Source organism: Numida meleagris, chromosome 4, assembly GCF_002078875.1.
Source record: "Numida meleagris isolate 19003 breed g44 Domestic line chromosome 4, NumMel1.0, whole genome shotgun sequence".
Lineage (NCBI taxonomy): Eukaryota > Metazoa > Chordata > Aves > Galliformes > Numididae > Numida > Numida meleagris.
In genome coordinates this window covers 66,749,473-66,769,680 of record NC_034412.1, presented here as the reverse complement: position 1 = coordinate 66,769,680, position 20,208 = coordinate 66,749,473, and the positions used below count along the sequence as shown (strand labels likewise).

Sequence of the window (20,208 nt, the reverse complement as noted above, 5' to 3'; positions counted from 1 at the left end):
AGGGTGGATAGTGATAAGACAAGGGGCAATGGTTTTAAACTGAGACAGGGGAGATTCAGGTTAGATATTAGGAGGAAGTTTTTCATGCAGAAGGTGGTGACGCACTAGAACAGGTTGCCCAAGGAGGTTGTGGATGCCCCATCCCAGGAGGCATTCAAGGCCAGGCTGGACATGGCTCTGGGCAGCCTGGTCTAGTGGTTGGCAACCCTGCACACAGAGCAGGGGGGTTGAAACTCAATGATCTTTGAGGTCCTTTTCAACCCAGGCCATTCTATGATTATATGAAGTCAAATTTGGTTTATCATTAATTTCAGTGACTGAATTGTAACTAATCCTGAGACTGGAAAAGGCAACTTAACAGTAACAGTATGCGTTCAAGAACGAAAATGAAGAATTGTTGGAAATGCTAGCATAAAACTAATGGGTGTAAATGTCCAGTTAGTATTTGGCTGAGGTCCTCAGTTTAAAACCTGTGTTCCTGAGTCTGCAATGCTTTTTACAGAAATATCTTAAATCTGTGGTTCTTAGTTTCATTAGTTTCCACTATACACAATACAGTTAACTATCAGTGGGAGCTTTTAAGTAGGCACTGGAGTTGGTGTCAGAAATGGATTTACGTTACTAAAGTGAAGCTGGAGTCATAGTGCAATACAGAGAAATGACAGAGTATAGCGTTCATCATTTTAGCACTGGGAGATTTTTAAGTGGAAGGTATAGAATCACAGAGTGATTTGGGTTGGAAGGGACCTCTAAAGATCACTCATTTCCAACCCGCCTGCCACGGGCAGGGACACCTGTCACTAGACCAGGTGCCCAAAGCCCTATCCAGCCTAGCTTTGAACACCTCCAGGCATGGAGCAGCCACGGCCTCTCTGGGCAGCCTGTTCCAGTGCCTCACCACCCTCAGAATGAAGAATTTCTTCCTTATATCAAATCTAAATCTACCCTTTTTCAATTAAAAGCTATTATTCCTTATTGTATCGCTACATGCCCTCATAAAAAGTCTCTATCCATCTTTCTTATAGGCCCCAAAATATTACTGAAAGAATTTATTTTCAGTAAAATACTGAAAGGCCACAGTAAGGTCTCCCTGGAGCCTTCTCCAGGATGAACCACCCCAGCCCCCTCAGCTTTCCTCCGCAGGAGATGTGTTTCAGCCCTCTCATCATTTCTGTGGCTGTCCTCTAGACCTGCTCTAGCAGGCCCACATCTTTCTTGTGCTGGTGAGTCTCAGAGCTGGATCAGTGAATTCATCAACAGTTACGTTAGTTAAACAGATAGCTTCCTGTTAAAATACCTGTTATAGGGAGCTTGCACCACAGCGACTATGTGCACAGCAGAGTAAGGAAGCCTGAGAGTTATCACCACTGACGTTTTGCTGTGGGGAGATTGTGTGATCTTTCCCTTATTCTTCTCAGGAAATTCGGCAATATCTACTTTGGCTGGGGGCACAAATACAGCCTGGGAAACCACACACCTGCACTGCCTCCGCCCGTGCAGCTCGAGTACCCTGACGGGCCGGAGATCAGGGAGGCCGCAGACCCCACGCTGGAAGAGGAGCTGGCTTTCAAGGCTGCACAGGAACAAAAAGCCCTAGAAGGCATGGAAGGAGACGAGGAGGAGGAGGAAGAATTTGAGGATGATGAAGAGGAGGAGGAGGATGACTGAAATATAGGGGACAAATGCTTTAAAAATTTAAACACCAGTTTAATAGAAGGATGATTAAAATACAGAGGAAAAAAATTGTTTTAAAAGTTTAAACATTAGTTTAATAGTTTAAAGCCATTGTAAGGTACTTGCTGTTAAACGTGAATGGAACGTGCTTCCTTTTCTGATCTCTGCTGACTCGTTACCACCGCCCCTTCATTCATAGAACGACGCCCAGTCTGTGGGTGAAACCACACAATTCAGCCCCCCCACACCACTGCCACAGCGCACCGCATCCCCCGGGCCCATCGCGTCGCCGCACAGCTCTCAGGCCTCGGCCGGCACCATCGCTGCAGCGGGGAGGCCCAGGGGTTATCCCGCCATCCGCACCCCGCCCCGCTTTCCCTCTCCCCCCACGGCAGTTGTTACAGAGTGGTCCGCTCCGCCGGAGCGCCTGCGCAGCGCGGGCCAATAGGAAGCGGCCGCGGGAGCAGTTCAAACCCGGGCAGCGGTTGGGGGCGCCGCCTCGCTGATCTGCGGGGCGCTGGGGGAGCGTGGTTCTCTGTCTGAACGGCGCGTGCCCGCGAGCGCAGCCTCGCGCCCGGCGGCCGCGGAGATGGCGGACGAGGGGGCCGTGACCGTCTGCGTGCGCGTGCGGCCGCTCATCGCCAGGTGAGCCCGGGCGGGAGCGGGTCTGCGGAGCTCCGCTGCCGCCCTGCGAGGGGGAGGCTGACGTCGGCACCTTGCGCGTCCCCGGGGGTGGACCGAGCTGGCGAGGGCCTGACGGGAGCCGCGGCGGGTGGGCAAAGCTGCAGCGTCACCAGTGCAGTTAACGGGGCGTCCTCTCCTTCAGGGAAAGTGCTCTAGAAGACAAAGCGCCGCTCTACTGGAAGAGCGAGGGCAATACTGTTTCGGAAGTGAATGGTACGAAAGTCTTCAGCTACGGTAAGAATGTGACAAAAATCGTCATACAAAACCAGGGAAGAAGAGTCTAGCTTCTACGTGGTGTTAGAAAGCAGTATTCCTTTATTCCTCACAATATGTACTGGGCAGCTTGACAAATCAAGAGCACTCTGTCTCTCTTAGAATTCAAGTTCTACATTTAAGCAGTTAAGACATACATATGTGATACATTGGCATATGTATGCATTCTTTTCCAAGAACTCATCAATACATGCTAATGTACTTCTGAGTGAGCATGGTGGGGGCCTGCGGTGGTCTTAGACTAATTACCTCCTCCTCATTTTTCCATCATCATCTTCACCACAGTGACATTTACTGACCTCTTGTTGCTTTTCTCCAGTTTGGCAAATTTCCATTGCTTTTTAGGTCATAATGAGCAACTATTTATCTTAGTGCACTATAACCCAAAACAATATAAGAGAAATACAAGGAAAAAAGTCCTTGCACCTGGTGGGTGTGAAGATTAAAGTAGTCTATTATGTCTCCACTGCTTCTCATGAAGTAGAATTTTTGAGGGAAATGAGGTTGTTCACACACTAGAACTAGCACATATTGATTCCTTTTGCTAAACTAATATATTGGTCCTTAAACTAATATACTGATCCCTATTGCTTAACCAGCCTACCTCAGTGAGCTTTAGTGCTTACATAGACCTTCATTACCATCTGACTGGAATGTATGCTAACAGCAATCACCTCAGCTTTTGCAGCATTGTAGTACTTCACTGACCCCCAGCCTCACTGTTACGAAAGTGTACCACTCAGGCACACAGGGCTTCGTTGTAGGCTGGTCCAGGAATGTGCTTTTAAAGCCAAATTCCTGTTGGATCTTGCTTTCTGAGTTCTAGACCACACTTGCCAAAACCAAGTGTTTTTGGAGCACATGAGCTGAAGCTGAATTCCTTTTGTATGACAGTAAACAGGAAGACGCACTCAGTAGTGCACTGGCATTCCAGTCACAGACACTGCCGGTACAGAACATTTTGGGCAATGCGGGCATTAGAGCCTCAGAAATGCTTCACTTTTAGCATTTTCCAACTGATTTGCTGCATTTGTTAATATTTATGTGGACACTACAGAAATTTTTCCCATGTTAGGGCATGCCTCTTGAACCTCTATGTTAGAGGTCTTGTAGCCTGTCCTGTCAGGCTTACAATCCTGATAGATAAACTAGCCTTAACAGTTGTTAGGATTAAGTGGAGTGACTGTTTAACTGTCATTCTTAGTTTCTTTAACTTCTCTGTTGTCTGTTCATCATGCCTCTCTTGGTTCTGAGTTTAATCTTTTTTACTTTTTTAAAAGTCTGTCATAGCAGTATCACAACTACACATGATGTTTGAATCACCTATAAAAAGCTATGATGTCTGTGATGCTGGATTTCAAATCAACATTCCTGAATAAGATGACAGCTTGTTTTTGACATGCAATGCACTAACATTATTTTCTTAAATTTTTCTTTTTTAAGATCGTGTCTTTCACTCTGATGACAACACTCAGCAATTATACGAAGGTGTAGCTGTGCCAATTATACAGTCAGCTGTGCAAGGTTACAATGGTAAGTCTTAAGATTAAGCTCAACTTCTGTTTATAACGTAAATTCTACATAATCAACAAAATGTAACCATCTTCCTAGGCACAATCTTCGCCTATGGACAGACTGCCTCAGGGAAGACATACACAATGATGGGAAACAAAGATTCTGTGGGCATTATTCCTAAGGCAATTCAACATGTCTTCAAAATTATTTGTGAGGTGAGTGTCTCTAGAAAACTGAACTGAAAGGGTTAGCAATATATCTGAATGTTACAGAGAAATGAGTTGTAGTACTAAGGAACTTACGAAGGAAATAAATTGTATTTGGGCTCTGTGTTGCAGTTACTTTGCTGAGCTTGCAGAGGTGTGATTAGTTAAAAATAACATCATAGCTGGAATCGAATCAATAACAAAACAGTTCTCATTAAACTTGAATTACAAACAAAAAAGGTAATGCAGAACTTCATTATTTATTCTGCTATTTTAAAACTTTCTCTAAGAATTAGAAATATGAAAGACTTGTTTGTTTTTTTTAAGTATGAAGACTATGAAAAAGAATTTACTTATTTCTCATTTTCAAAAGAATCGTAGGCAGATTGGCCAATTCAAATAGTTCTTACAGTCTATGAATTTCATTACAACACCAGTTGGAACCATACCAGAAAGGATTCCCTAGGACTGTGCCATATAAACATAGGATGCTGAAGCCCTTTGCGCTGGGGAATGGAACAGCAGACTGATAAGAGAATATCAGAAGCAGGGTGAAAGGAACTGACTTCGTATTATGAAAATGTTGCTTAAGTTTTCTTGATAATCTGAGTCCACTAGAGATGGCTACCTTGAACCTTGGGTGTGCAACCCTGTTGGTCCTTCTGAGAAAGAGCAGTAGCTTTGACGTATCTGGCTTTTGTCCAGCTCTAGTATAGTTATTATCTATACAGACATTCATGGAATACAGATCAACTGATAGATAATATAGCGTATCTACAGATTAACAAATGTGTATTATGTCACTGTTTGTGTGTTGGGAAGACTTCTGTGCAACAAATGCAGCACCCCAAGGGTCTAAATTCTGCAGTGTAGTTAGGTACAACAAGAAGGTATAAATTAGAACATTATTTGCAGAATACTTCTGCCTTGAGGGTTTCAGGTTGATATCTGTTATGTGATATGTCAACTATTCCTGTGAGGTGCAGAATATTTTAGAATCTACAAAAGTAGACTCTAAGCCAGAACTTTCCATGTTGCTCTAATCTGCTCTGCAGCCTTCATCCCAGTGTTATTCACTGTGGAGGCAGCAAAAGAAGCAACAGCAAAGTAAATTCAAGTAAGAAGAGAGTGAAGTCAAGGTACACAGAGAGAAGAGAGCCTAAGCAGGAGGGATAAAAAGCAGGAGGGATGGAAAGGATACCTAAGCAGGAGATCTATAGTCATGCCTCTGTAGAGCTGAGTATAAACTTGCTTTTATAGCTTCCTGAAGGCCTAATGCAGCTCGGAGGAGATTGAATAGAAACAAACTCGTCTTTATTTTAGATGCTTGCATGGGAAGGAGATGGTGAAAAGAAATCAGTGAAGTGATATAAAGCATGCAACTTTGAGTTCAGAATACTTGCATTAAAAGCTGTTCATTCTGTAGGCTGATTCGATTTTTATTTTTTTCTTCCTATGATCATTAGATTCCAGATAGAGAATTCTTGCTAAGAGTTTCCTACATGGAAATCTACAATGAAACCATTACAGATTTGCTTTGCAATATAAGGAAAAAGAAGCCTCTGGGAATTCGTGAGGATGTTAATGTAAGTAGATCTTATGTTAATGTAAGACAATGTTAGATAGCATAGTGCTTGTATTTGCTTGGTGTTGGAGGGAAAAAACTTTCAGAGGCATCTAGTAAAAAATGCTTCCATATCAAATTGTGTAACTGTTATCTTTAAAGTTAGCAGAAGGGCACTTGATATTATAAAATAACAACAGTGAAGCTGGGCTTGCTGCTGGCTTAGCTTTCTACATTAATAATCATGTATACTTTATCCTTTAAGCTTTCAAAAGAATATATTTTAACAAAAATAGTGAATACTTGAGAGCTGTCTCATTAATGGAATTACAGATGTGATATTAATCCCCTAGCTCAGGGTTTTAGAAGTCTTCAAAAAGATAAACAGAATTGCTTTAATAGCATCCTTATGTAATATACAAAAGTGATACTTTTCTTCTACATGTAATCATTAGATAGAACCATTCAGTAAGATAAGCCCTAGGGAAAAATAAGTTACATTGATGCCATCATTAGTTTCTCTATACTAAGCTTTGTAGCAAACAAACCGGATATTTATATGACTGAATTGACCAATGTTTTTGGGGTCTGGGGAGAGTTAAGCTTTATTAACTGTATGATTATAGCCTCATAACATTAAGGTAAATATTTTTCTGTACCTTTTCTGAGATAATTTCCCTTACTAGCTTTATTTTTAGGACACATTCTAGGTCTCTTGGCTTCTTTTTCCTTCCTCCTTTTTAAGTAATAGTTCTGATGTAGGTCTAAATTTTCATTACCTGCATTCAGAGGAAAATTAAAGAGAAAGTCATTCATCTAGTTAACTTTTAGAAGTACAATAATAAGTCTTAGTTATATTAACTTTATTCATGTGAATTTTAGAGTTTAGTAGATTTATTACTTTTTTTGTTGTTGTTTATTTTAAGAGAAATACATATGTGGAAGACCTGATTGAAGAGGTGGTTGTTTCTCCAGAACAAGTTATGGAATGGATCAGAAAAGGAGAAAGTAAGTTGTTTAGCCAATACCAGCTGATATTCTAGAAAGGCTTTAAATTGCATAGAATCATGGATGTCTCTTGAAAATTTTATTCAGAAATCAGTTTATTGGAATATGAACAGAAGTATTTCAATATTGCTTTTTTGACAGAAAATCGCCACTACGGAGAAACAAAAATGAATGAACACAGCAGCCGTTCTCACACTATTTTCAGAATGGTAAAAATTTCATTATGAGAATGCTAAGTTTTTTTATTACTTTAAATGACAATAACTTATTGTTTCCCTCTTCTTCTAGATAATTGAAAGCAGAGAACGAAGTGACCCTGCAAATGCAAGCTGTGATGGAGCAGTGATGGTGTCCCACTTGGTAAGATGTTATTAAATTGGTATTTAAGTAGCAAGTTCATAGTTGCAGCTTGTAAGTGAGAAAAATGTTATTTTATAATGACATTATGAGCATGTCTTGTTAATTTCTATCAGATATTTATGTATGTGTCATGTTTCTCATCATCTGTATAGAGGGAGATTCCTTGGTTGTTATTCAGAGGATATCCTCCCACCAAAGGGAATTCTGATGTGCAGTATCTGAGTGAACTACTGCCCCCTTTTTTTTCCTCTCTCTTCATTGCTAGTGAGCCGTACACTTCCAGCCCTCTATCTCCTGTATTGCTGCTCCATGTGGCTGTATAATAACCTCTACCAACAGGGGGGAGATTTTTTTTGGCCTTTTTGTTCTACTACTGCTTGGTGAAGTTAGTACAGGACTTTATCCTTCTGAAGGAGAAGCCAATAGTACTGCTTGCTCAGCCAAGTCCTTGCAGGATGCTACAAAGTTGTAGTCAAATTTGAACCATATTCAGAGTGAATTTTTTTCCTCTGACCTCTAATTTCTACATTTCCTATCCTCAGAAGACCAAGGAAGGAAAGATAGACAGCTGATTCAGCTTCTTAAGGCTTGGATTTGTAGTTAACACCTCTGTATTGAGAAATAATCTTTGCCTTTTACCAAGGGTAGGGGAAGCTGCACTGCAAGGTTGAAACACCATTCAGAGTAGCATTAATAGACTTCATATGATCTTATTTCGTCTCCTTAAGCACATTGAAAGGGGTTGTTGATGTGTTGTGAGGTTGGAGGTTATTTCCAGTAATAACAACACTTAGGATGTTGTGGGAATCAGAAAGATCAACACAATAGAAAAAGCATTACAAAAGAGGTGGAAGGACTGGCACAACAGAAAGGTGCTGTAAAGGAAGGGAAGATCACTTACCTGTATCAGAAGATTCTGGGTTTGCAGGGAAAAGCTCTGCCAAGAAGAGATCTCCAGGAAGAGAACCTTCCTCAGCGGCAATCAGCCCTTAAATGAGGCCTAAGAGGGGTCACACAGGTGAATTGCCTTCGCTTGTGCTCCCAGGCCCGACTGGGTCTTTCCTCCAGGTGCTCAATCAGTGGTTCAGGCTGGGACTCAACAGTTCCCCTACAGCGTGTTTGCTGGTTTGTTTTCTGAAGAATAATTCTAGTTTAAGTCTGTGCTAAGAATTTCATAGAATTAAGAGAATCTTAAAGAAAATTACACCTGGAACTAACGTGATACATTTAATTTGCAGAACTTGGTAGATCTGGCGGGTAGTGAAAGAGCTAGTCAAACAGGATCTGAGGGTGAGTGTTAAATGATGTTCTTCTGATGACCGTTTCTGTTATTTAACCTTTAATTAGAGACTATGATGGAAAAGAAATGATGTATGTGCTGTTATTTATAAATAGTATCTATTCCACTTGGCAGGCAGGATCTGCCAAGGGAAATACTGGAAATATTATACAAGGCAAACAATTCAGTACTAATACAGATTATATTATATATTATATTATTATAATATATTATATTATATATTATAATACAGACTAATACTTTTCTAGAATAGCAGATCCAACAACAGTGATAGGTTGGACTAAAAGAGTGAAGTTTAATAGTTTGTAGTAAAGAAATCCTTAGAAACTTATAGATATATATATAAGCTATATATAACATATATATGTGTTAGATTGAGAACTGTAGAGTAAATTAAATGGCTCTGTTAACAATCAAGCTTAATTAAAATGACAGTATGAAGCACAAAACATGTTGTGGTATTTTTTTTCGACTAAAACATTGTGTAATACCTAGGTCTCCGACTGAAAGAAGGCTGCAATATAAATCGGAGCTTGTTCATTCTGGGTCAAGTTATCAAAAAACTTTGTGATGACCCCTCTGGGTAAGCTATTCTGTTGACATACCTGTTTTAAGATCAGTCATTAATAAATTATATATTAAAGCACTTTAATTTATTAAAATTATATTTTATATAGATTACTCTTTCAGGTTAGAAAATACTTTAGAAACTTTAGAAAATATATTTGTTTTTCCATACAATAATATAATATATTTCTTCATTTTCTCCTTTTCCTTCCTTTTCTCTCACTTTTCCACCAGTTTCATAAATTACAGAGACAGCAAGTTGACTCGAATTCTGCAGAACTCCCTTGGAGGAAATGCAAAGACGGTTATTATTTGTACAATTACTCCTGTTTCCTTTGATGAAACACTCAGTACTCTTCAGGTGAAAGTTCTTGCCTGTTTTCAAGCATTATCCTGACTAGACTTAATATTGATGGCTTGGGGAAAAATGTAGTGGATGGAGGTGTTCAGATTCTTGGATATTCTAAAGGCCCTCCGTTCACTTGGGACATGACGTACACCTGGTTTGTACTCTGTGTCTTTTCCCAGTCACTTTGTTATGCTAGGTTGGCTAGCTGAAGCTTTTTAGCAGTTGGAACAAAGCTTTTTCTCCTACCTCCCTGGCAGTAGATAACTTTTCTCTTGTTTTCCTTTTGCAAACAGAACTACAAGTCTGTATTAACATTTTAGGCAGCTTCTACAAGAAGGGAGAGCAATTGAACTAGTGATGAGCTTTATATTAATTAAAAATGATTAGGTGTAATTTTGGTTAAATGTGTTTTTTCTTTATCAGCCAACTATCCTTTTAACTCTGTTGGGGAAAATGAGAGAATTACTCTTCTGATTTATTTAACTATTGTACATGAGAGTATGGTTGCTCTTCCAGTTTGCCAATACAGCTAAAAGAATGAAGAATACTCCAAAAGTCAATGAAGTACTTGATGATGATGCCCTCCTGAAGAGGTGTCGCAAAGAAATTCTGGATTTGAAAAAGCAACTGGAGGAAGTATGAATTTTAGTGCATTTATTACATAAATATACACGTGTACATATATACATTTGTGTTTCTTTTTAAAGTGAGTGTATATATATGTAGTGTATACACAGTATAAAGTGTATAGTATATGTAAAATGTATGTGTATGTACTTTTATATATGTATGCTGGTATCTATTTTAAAACATTTTTTTTAAAATCAAAACCATTTAAATCATGCATTACACTTAAAAGTTCCAAATGAGTTTTTGTTTCTCCCCTCCTAACTGATGTTCAGCCAGAGTTGCAATAAGCTGCAACTGTGTAAGATCACTGGCAACATCTATATTGCGTATAGGCTGAAGATCCATTTTGGAAATGGACAATAGCAACTTCCCACCAAACAGCACAGTCTCTCACATTCAACTTTGTCCAAAAAAGATTGTGTTTTGTTGATGAGTATCTTGCAAGTGTTGTGAGAGATTAAATCATAAAATATAAAGCCCAGGAAAAAAAAAATCACAATTTGGGGCATATTGTTTTAATTACATAACTCATCCAGAGATGCATTATTTTTTGGGACTAAGGGAAATCAGAGAAAAAGATTAAAAATAAAAAGCCAATGTTTTTCCTTAAAGAATTAGTTTGCAGTAAAAACAGCCACCTAGGGATTTGCTCGTTGTATTTTGAGATATTAAGTAGTCAGGAAAGTACTTACATTAAATATAGAAATGTTTGTTGGAAAATCACATGAATATTACTAAATATCTACATATCACAAGCTTATGATTAAGTTGTCAAAGAGCTAGATACTGCAACACAGTCTCTGTGCTACAGAATAATTTATCAGTACCTAAAATTTTAAGAGATGGCAAACTTTAGAGAAGGATGTTATTTGACAATTGTAGCTCTGGAAGAATTTCAGGCTTCTGCCACTGTGGAAAGGTCATCTTAAAACTGCTATGTTTGAAAGAATATTTTTTAATAGAGATTTTTTAAGTCTCTAGAAAAGTCTGCAGTTGATTTGTTTTGCTATTTTAACCTCTTAAATACTAAGTTTCCTGTGAAATTGTAGTCTTGTCAGTTTTTCTCAAAGATTAGAGACAACTCTTTCAGACTTAAAGGAGTATATGTACATGCTGTTACTTCTAAATCCTCATGATTCTTTATAAACTACTGTTACAGGAGGTATTCTTAATGTAATTATGATTTAATATTCTTTTTATGGAAGGTGTCTTTGAAGACTCAAATTCATGCAATGGAAAAAGATCAGCTGGCCCACCTGTTGGAAGAAAAAAATTCTCTTCAAAAAGTGCAGGAGGATAGGATACGAAACTTAACTGAGATGCTGGTGACTTCTGCCTCATTCTCATCAAATCAGAATGCTAAAGTAAGAGCAGATTTCCTAGATCTTTTTTGTTAATTCTGAAATACTTGGCAAAAACAAATACAAACGCACAGGATTATAGCGAAAATGAAAAAAGTTCAAGTTAAGCTGTCCTTTGTCTTCAGATCTAATATGATTATAAGCATAAATGATGATCTAGGCAATTTTCACACACATCTTAAAGGAGTATATTTTTAAATAACTTCTGAGTATTCAATGCTGCTTTGCAGTGAACAGACATCAAAGAGTTTTGCTTTCAAACTGTCAAGCTGTAGTTCAGTTTCAAAGAAACAGCAAAAAAATAAGTAGCTGGTAAAGGTATGGGACTGGAGCACTAGACTTACACAACATCCATTCTCCAGTTAATACTTCAATTCTACTGTCTGTAAATTCTTGTTTTGTTTTTTTTCCGCCCCTTTAAAGGCCAAGAGAAGAAGGAGAGTTACATGGGCTCCTGGTAAAATAAACCAGGAAAATGTGAACTTTTTTGAAGATTTCGAAAAAACAATATTAACTGAAACAAAAAAAATGAAAATGTCTCTGTCATCACTACCAGAGGCAGAGGACTGTAAGTATCTTTGGGGGGAGGGAAGAAAATCCTGCAGACCAGCATTGAAATGGAGACTTGAAAATGAAGAATACACTTTATTTTATAAATCTAAATTAAAAATCCACTTCATTTGCTAATAATGCATTTGGTTGACACTGTGCTGTTCAAACTGTTCTGTGAACCTGGAAAGCATTACCTTTGCTTTCACAGGGAGTTACATTTGTCTGTGAACAAAGAATACCGCCTGGAAGTGAAGTGGGTCCAGCACAATAATACAGATAGTTCTTGTGATCGAAATAAAACTCTGTTTAATTTTTAAAAACGGAAGCTTTGGAAACTTGAGTCTTGCCATCCTAAGTGAAATAATATGTAGGAAATCTGTCGGATAACTTCACAAGCATTGCTTAGCTTCTCAAAGGAAATAAGAAAGTCTCCTCTAAGAGCATAAGGAAAGTTTTTTGGTTTTTTTTTTTAGTTTGTTTGTTTTGTTAACCGAACCTACTTGCTTGTAAGAAAATTTAAAAATATGCCAGTGTACTCCTGGAAATATAGGAAGGGGAGGAGGAAGATAAGGAGTGAGACTCGACAGATCAACAGATACAGAAAAGTCATTACTCAAGAATCAATCTCAAATTGAAAGACTTACTAGAGGACCTACATCATGGAATAAAGAAAGCTAGAATAAAGATAAGAAAATAATTGGGCAGTATTGATGCTGAATTGCATCTTTGTACAGCCTTATTACCCATCCATCTGTCAAGCTCTTTTGAATTTTTCTTGTGGGAAAGATATGTCTTGTCTTCAAATATTGCAGAATACTGTTACTTAGTCCTTTCCTTGACCCTTTAACACTTTTCCAATCTATAAATAAGTGTATATTCTGGATTTGTTTTAATCTTCATTAACTTGTGATACGGTGTTCAGTGTTAGCATAGGGATTGGAGTAAAGTGCTGTTCACTTTCATAAAAGAAAATCATGAGACTTAGAAGTCCTACTGTGTGCTACATCTTTGTCATTGAATGATTATTTCCAATGTGATGAGGTCTTTGATAAGAGAATTCTTGATGTCCAGTTAAAAACTTAATGCTATTCTGTATTTTTGGATGTGTCTTCCTTTTCAGCTATGTTAACAGAGAATTCTGAACATGACAACCAATATTTTACTGTTCCTGATGAAATTCGAGATACAGAATGGATTGATGGACCTAACATGAACTGGGTAACATCATAATGTCTTTAGTTTGTCTTACTGTCCTGGTTTCAGCTTGGTCAGAGTTCTTCTTCCTTCATAGTGTCTGGAATGATGCTGTCTTTTGACTCTGGGAGAAAAACAGTGTTGATAACACAGATGTATTAGTTGCTGAGCAGTGGCTGCACAGAGCAAGAACATATCAACTTCTTGTGCCATCCTGAGAGCAAGGGAGGGCTAAGGGGCACAAGGAGCTTGGAGGAGGCAGAACCAGGACAGCTGACCTATACTGGCCAAAGGGATATTCCATACCATTTGTTATCATGTGAAAAAATTTTAAAAGCATGGGAGTTGGGTGGCAGGCAGCCACTGCTTGGGTACTGGCTGGACATCAGTTGGAGTGGTGAGCAACTGCTTGTGCATCACTTGTTTTGTGAATGTATTGTTATCACTTGTTATTACTGTTCTTTTTTTTTTTCTTCCTTTTATGTCTCAGTTTTTATCTCAGCCCACAAATTCCACTTTTTTTTTTTGTTGTTTGATTCTCTCCCCTATCCCACTGGGAGGGGAAAGTGAGTGAACAGCTTCGTGGTGCTTAGCCGCCTGCTGGGTTAAACTACCATACTTAACACAGTGTATATGCATTGCATGGTTCTCAGTAAGATAGCCTTACTCATCTTCAGAGCATCAATATTCTGTTACATATCTTTAGTAGTTATAACTAGTTAGAAAGGAAGTATCTTGGTGATCTCTGTGAAGCTGTGCAATGTTTTAGTAGTGAATGAGCTAGTGAGCTTTGGTATTTAAGTAGGGCTGGCAGTGAAAAGCAATAGGGGATATAATAAACTTGCTTGATCTTGTAGATCAGTTAAATGAAAGCAATTTTTTTTCTAGACTCAAAGAGACTTTGAAGAATCTGTGCAACTCTGTGAAGCTTTAGCCATAGAAAAGGTAAGTTGGTCCTGTATTCTCCTAGAAATAAGACAAAAATTTCAATGACCTTTTCTAAATCTTGTCATGTTTCTTTCTTCAGGATATTGCTGTAAATGAGATCAATGTCTTGAAAACCAACTTCAATAAGGTAGTATTAGAAAATGAACAGTTGAAATCAGAAATAAATGAAATGAAGGAGAAACTGAAGGAAAAGGTAGAAACTGATGAATTTGAAGCACTGGAAAAACAAACACAAAGAGATCATGAGGTAAGGTGCACTGAAATATAGATAGATTAGGATTCTCTACACTCACATGTTTTCTAGAGTTTAGTCTACAGAATGCTACTTGGATGTTGATTCACAACAGGTGGTGATATAAGCAACACTCAACAGCAGAAAGAATGAACCTAGAATTTAAAGTGGACTTACAGTGTAAAAATCAGACTTAAAATGTTAAGGGTTGCATGCTGAGGTTTGGTTAAATGTATATGTCTGTATGTATCCGCACTATTTTTGTGTGTATATATCTTATATATGAAAAGTTTCTTGCAGAAATGAACAAGATTTTTTTGTATATTAGATACATGTCTAGGTCTAATGTTCTAGTTGCCCAAGGGCTAGGTGGTAAATAAGTTACAGAATAAAAAGACACTTGAGATATTGACACACAGATTTACTTAATTCCATTTCTTTCCCAACATCTTTTCTAGAAGGAACTGGATACCTAGCTGTGTTGGCTGCAGACTGCTTGCACACACTAGGCTATTTAGTATCCTTTCACCACAAGGCTGAAGTTACATCCTTTCACACTTGTTTTAGGTTACAATTTAATGAGATCACCTATTATTTCTGGCGTTCCCTACAGAGATTTATGGATCTTAAAACAGATGCATAATCTACTATGATTTAGCTTGTTTTTAAGATTACATTGAGAAGACACTTTAATAGACTATTTGTGCTAGCTTCCTTATCAGGTCTACTCTGAAGCGAACGTTTAACAAATCTTGTAACAGTAGTACCCTGAAAAACTTGTGTGTACCTAATGACAAAAACAATGTTCTAAACTAGCTTCTATTGCAAGAACGGCTTTTTTGAACAAATCACATCTTCAGATCAGTGTCTGAAGACAATCCATAAAATATAAGTATCTGTCAATACTTGCATAGCAGAGGAATTGTAGCATAACTGACAGGTCACACACTTCACACTTGACTTAAACATTCTTAGTTGAAATCATCAGTTTCAGTCAGCACAGGCACACAGAGGTACACTCAACACTGAATAATGTCATTAAGTTACGCCTGGCAGATAATAAGATAATATAGTACTATATCTTCTACAGCTATCCTCTGACTTGAAAATTACAGATTAGGTTTTCTTCTCACTTTACTTATAACAATACAGAAATACTCAAAGAAGAGTGCTAATTTTAAAGCTTTTCTAACACAGACCAAGAGAGCAGCTCTTCCCTTTTAAAAGTGCTTTTATATCTAGTCTTCTACTTGTGCTTCCTTTCAGAGGATGCAATTTGAATGCATTCATGGCTTGCTTTCTTAAACTCAATTTTGATACATGTTTCTTGTCAGCAAATAAATTATCATTAATATCTTCACTGTGCAAAAAAAACCTGTTTAATATGACCAGAGTTGGAAGTTCTATATTTGTTTGATTTTTGCATGAATTGCTTTGATCACATTGCTCTCGCTTCTTGAGCTGTTGCAGATTAAATTGTACTTGAATCATTTCTAACTGCTGTGAAGCTGAAATAGAGCTTTTCATATATTAACTTGAAAGAATATGCGGCAACTATGATTTGCTAACTAATGGAAAAGAAAATATAATACAGTCCTTGCTTATTTTCATGGTGATGGCAACTAAAACTGTTGGTGTGGGTGCTTTCTAACATCCTCTGCAATTTTGCTTCAATTTGCTCCACAGATACAACTAATGCATGAAATTACCAACCTAAAGAATATTGTTTCAAATGCTGAAGCGTACAATGAAGAACTTGAGGTGAGCCTGTCTCATAAACTTGCATGCAATAAGATTTGTATGGAACATGGTTTGGTTTTTCTATCTGGTATGGATGACCTAGACTTGACTGGGCTCTGGTTAGTCTTACCAGTTATGAGGAAGATACATGTAATCTTAATAATGCTTATCGTGTAAAAAGGACTCATAAATTCCTATTAGGAAAAAAAACGAACTGGGAACTGTGAGTTTTTTTTCTTCTTTTCATTAAACTTTTAGGCAGAAATAAAGTCCAGACTGGAACAACTGAAAGAGAAAGAGAACAAAATAAAGATATTACAAAATCGTGTGGAAGAACTACAGAAAGCAGAAGTAGAAAAAAAAGACACATCTCTTTCAGCGGTAAACATGAGTTTTCTGCTGGGGCGGAGAGGCTGTGTTAGGTTTTGCTTTTGTGGGAGTGGGTTAAACTTAAGCATAGCCTTGATATGATGGAAATCTGATGCCCAACAGATATTAATTACTTTATGAAGCTTAAAATGCTAATTACTACAGTATTGGTTCTGCAAGAAGCTTATTTTATAGCAGTACTGGGAAGTAAGGATATGGGGAATTCTGTACTAGGTAAACTGGGTAAACCCCAGCTCTCAGTGTTGTGCTACTGCTCATTTTAGATGGAGTAATGTACCAAGCTCTGAGTCACTTCTACATTTTAACCATATTTGAATAATCAGATTTGCTTTATCATGGTCTTCTTAATTTTTTGAGTTTTTGTCTCTTTCAGGGAGATTCTGATAAACTAATTGAGGAAATTCAACAGCTGAGTAAGTCCCTCTTAGATAGTGAAACCATAGCCTTGGATGCCAAAAAAGAATCTGCTTTTCTCAGAACAGAAAATTTGGAATTGAAGGAGAGGATGGTAATTACTTTTTAAACTGTTTTTGTAGTTGTACAAAATACTGTTAGGCCAATGTTTCTTCCCAGACTAGGGAAGAAGACTATCTGTAAAGACAAGTGACTTAATGCTCAAAGTAATGTTTTCACTATGGAACTTAGGGAAAACAGATCTTCACAAGGAAGATGAAAACAAATCAGACTTGTTATGCAGGAGCTGGTCTTCAATTTTGTCTGTCATCAGGGAAGAGAGTAAATGAACAGTCGTTGAGGAGTTCCTAGGACAGAAGACTCTGATTTTAATAGGGAGTAGAGTAGATTAGTAAGAGTTATGAATTCAGAAAACCAGGATGGGACTTGTAAGTTTTGAAGAAGTAACGATGAAATAGGAAAAATGGCTATGGTTCTGACTTTGAATGTAAAATACATTTAATTACATTACTTTAAAAGAAATGAAGTTGTTTAATGGTGGCAACTTCTGTTTGACAAGGCCAAAATTTTTCGAGACACCAACAAGCAATGTGTCAGATTTAATAATTAACTGTTAAGCAAGTAGATTGGTATTTTGTGTATCAACTGTGTGTTTTTTTTGTTTTCCTGAAGAATGAACTCTTAAATGATCACAAGCAAATGCAAAAGGATGTGCAACTTTATCAGAGCCAAATAGAAGCAGGAAAGGCAAACTACAAAAAAATGCAATCTGACTTGCAGAAAGAGTTGCAGTATTTATTTCAAGAAAACACAAGGCTAAATTCACTGATGGAGGGTAAAGTTCCAAAAGGTACTGTTCTGTTGAAGTTGATGATTTTTTTTTCCTCTCCCCTTGCCTTTTCTCCTTTTCTCCATTTGAGGTGGGGGGTGTAGGGAAGATTTTTGCTCTTTTCTTATTGAAGTGTTTGTCAAGATAAAATATTGAAATCTCTGATACTGATGGCACATAGCAACTGCATTAGCACTTACTTAAAGTATATGTAAAACTGCTACTTCCATAATGCTTTGTATGTCACCTAGGACAGTCAAGTTAATGAAAGATATCAGGGAGAAAGTGAAATAAACTGAATGCCAATCTAACCAAGTGATGACCAAATTTATAACAGTAGTTCCGTCTTATAACTGCTGACCAATTATAAAATAGTCTTTGTAGATTTGACATCCAGAGCACGATATAAAACTGCTTAAATTAAAACCTATTTTTCTTCTCTCACACTCTTATTAATTTAAACTTGCTGATTGTCTAGATTTGCTTTCTCTTCTGGACCTGGAAAAAAAGGCATCTGACTTAAAAGCAGAACTAGAAAAAGCGTTGGAAGAGAATGTACTCCTACAAAAAAAAGTAAATGAGTTATCAGAACTTCAGTCTCTACCAAATACTGTTGAGATGCAACAGAGAGAGGTAAACAAAAATCTAACTATGGTGGAGCTTGACTTTCTTTCCTGTTTTTTATATTGTGCTGGACAAATAACACATTAATGGAGGCCTATTGGATAGGAAGTTTTCAATAAAAAAGTTGTCTTGAATCAAATAACGAGATTTTACAAAGTTCATTATGCTGTTCTTTCTCAGGTATTTGATATTTACCCTCAAGAATAAATCAAGAGTTGAGTGCTCAGTTACAGTCCGCTATAACTAATGAAGTGTTTCTAGTACAAAGCTTGCTTATTTACCATGGTCATCATTTGATAGCTACATGTGCAGTGAACAAGCATGAAACACCATTTTACCTGTTCTAAAACTGAATTTTTGCCTGGATAAGCAAAGAGTAAATATCAACACTTCTGAGTAGAAACATTGGTTGGGAAGTAAAAGGTTTAATTCAAATTTTCTAGAATTTGCAAGCAGACTTTCTTGTTTCCTGGCAGGGCATAATTTAGTATACTTTTTCCTACAAATACATCTTAAGAGTTTGCAAATTTGTTTTAAATCCTCCTGTATTGGCTACTAAGTATGTGTACTTATGGTCTAGGGCAAGTAATCTTGCACAAAATTGATTGTGACTATATTGCAGAATGTTCCAAAACCTTCCTTCTACTTATAAACAAATGTTAAGTAGACGTTAACAACTTTATAAAATCTGTATCACAAGTAGTGTTGATACACCAAAGTACTTAATCAGTTTAGGAGACATAGCTTGGCATGTTAGTTCAGCCCTACCTCAAAACAGTGAAAGGAAATATTTAAACAACATCTAAAGAGTTAGAGGAGAGAGTTTTAATGGTTTTTGAATCCAGTGGGATTTGTCTTCCCCTCCCTTCTCTCCGAAGTATTGCTTAGGTTTCTATTGGGATTAAGTCTACAAGTCTAGCCATGTACTGCACTCTGTGTTTGCTTGCATTTGTTTCTTAAGCCTGCATATGGGTATTTTTTATTATACAGCTATAACAAATAACAATTTTTAAACGCTGTTAATATTTTTTTTTCCAACAGATACTTGACAAACATGAGGAGTTATGCTTACTAAAATTGGAAAGAGAAAAGCTGCTCTCTGAGGCAGTTGATAATGAAGCTAAACTTAACTATATGACTGAGGAAATTGAGAAATCAAAAAAAGAGCTAGCAGATGCACAGATTAAATATGTAAACTGTGATCAGGAATATGTAGCACTTAAACAGCTCCATGAAGAACTAGAACAAAAATACGTAGCTGTGTCAGAAAACTATGAACGAATGAAACTCCAAATAGAACATTTGTCTAAAGACGCAGAAGAGTCTAAAACAGCTTTGGATTGTATGAAATTAGAGGTTGGTGTCACATTCATTTTTTTGACATATGCTAAGAATTCTTTATATTTTAAGAAGAAGTCATTTGGAGTAGTGGTCTTGAAGGTATAGTGTTGTAATTAAAATTCTTATTTTAGTGGATATCACTTGTTCTGTGCCAGAAGGATAAGATTTGAGAGGCACAGGATTATGCATCTCAGTGGCTTCTTTCTTCATAGGCAAAGAAACAAGCTACTCGAGGTTATGTATTCTCCTGTACTTCTTAAATTATTCTTGTTCTCAAGTTTACTCTTTATTATGCAAATATGTTTTAAATATGCAGCTATCACCTATTCTTTCTGAATTCATAGAAACAAAGCTTTCTCATCAGAGAACTGTTGAGGATTTTCTTTTAAAAAAAAAAAAAAAAGGAATATACCACAGAGAATCGCTGCATTACTTGTCAAATAGAAAGGGAAA

At 37.3% G+C, this 20,208-nt stretch overlaps 2 protein-coding genes across 3 annotated transcripts in view; both read left to right on the top strand.

The window, feature by feature from the left end:
• The window catches only part of LOC110398866 (radial spoke head protein 6 homolog A-like), an 8,320-nt gene extending 6,498 nt beyond the window's left edge, over nt 1-1,822 (top strand). The window contains exon 7 of the mRNA XM_021396861.1: nt 1,419-1,822. Within this exon, the coding sequence (XP_021252536.1) occupies nt 1,419-1,668 (250 nt within the window). The 3' untranslated portion in view covers nt 1,669-1,822. The remainder of the gene's footprint in view (nt 1-1,418) is intronic.
• CENPE (centromere protein E) overlaps nt 1,984-20,208 on the top strand; it is a 40,566-nt gene continuing 22,341 nt past the window's right edge. The window contains exons 1-23 of one of the 2 annotated variants that reach the window (XM_021396829.1): nt 1,984-2,319; nt 2,501-2,592; nt 4,075-4,164; nt 4,243-4,361; nt 5,819-5,938; nt 6,843-6,924; nt 7,066-7,133; nt 7,213-7,284; nt 8,523-8,574; nt 9,080-9,167; nt 9,386-9,512; nt 10,017-10,136; nt 11,336-11,494; nt 11,915-12,059; nt 13,164-13,261; nt 14,126-14,182; nt 14,265-14,432; nt 16,104-16,178; nt 16,416-16,538; nt 16,921-17,055; nt 17,634-17,811; nt 18,269-18,423; nt 19,456-19,770. In XM_021396829.1, the coding sequence (XP_021252504.1) occupies nt 2,264-2,319; nt 2,501-2,592; nt 4,075-4,164; nt 4,243-4,361; nt 5,819-5,938; nt 6,843-6,924; nt 7,066-7,133; nt 7,213-7,284; nt 8,523-8,574; nt 9,080-9,167; nt 9,386-9,512; nt 10,017-10,136; nt 11,336-11,494; nt 11,915-12,059; nt 13,164-13,261; nt 14,126-14,182; nt 14,265-14,432; nt 16,104-16,178; nt 16,416-16,538; nt 16,921-17,055; nt 17,634-17,811; nt 18,269-18,423; nt 19,456-19,770 (2,694 nt within the window). In that variant the 5' untranslated portion in view covers nt 1,984-2,263. The remainder of the gene's footprint in view (nt 2,320-2,500; nt 2,593-4,074; nt 4,165-4,242; nt 4,362-5,818; nt 5,939-6,842; nt 6,925-7,065; nt 7,134-7,212; nt 7,285-8,522; nt 8,575-9,079; nt 9,168-9,385; nt 9,513-10,016; nt 10,137-11,335; nt 11,495-11,914; nt 12,060-13,163; nt 13,262-14,125; nt 14,183-14,264; nt 14,433-16,103; nt 16,179-16,415; nt 16,539-16,920; nt 17,056-17,633; nt 17,812-18,268; nt 18,424-19,455; nt 19,771-20,208) is intronic. The other variant, XM_021396830.1, reaches the window with a different exon arrangement.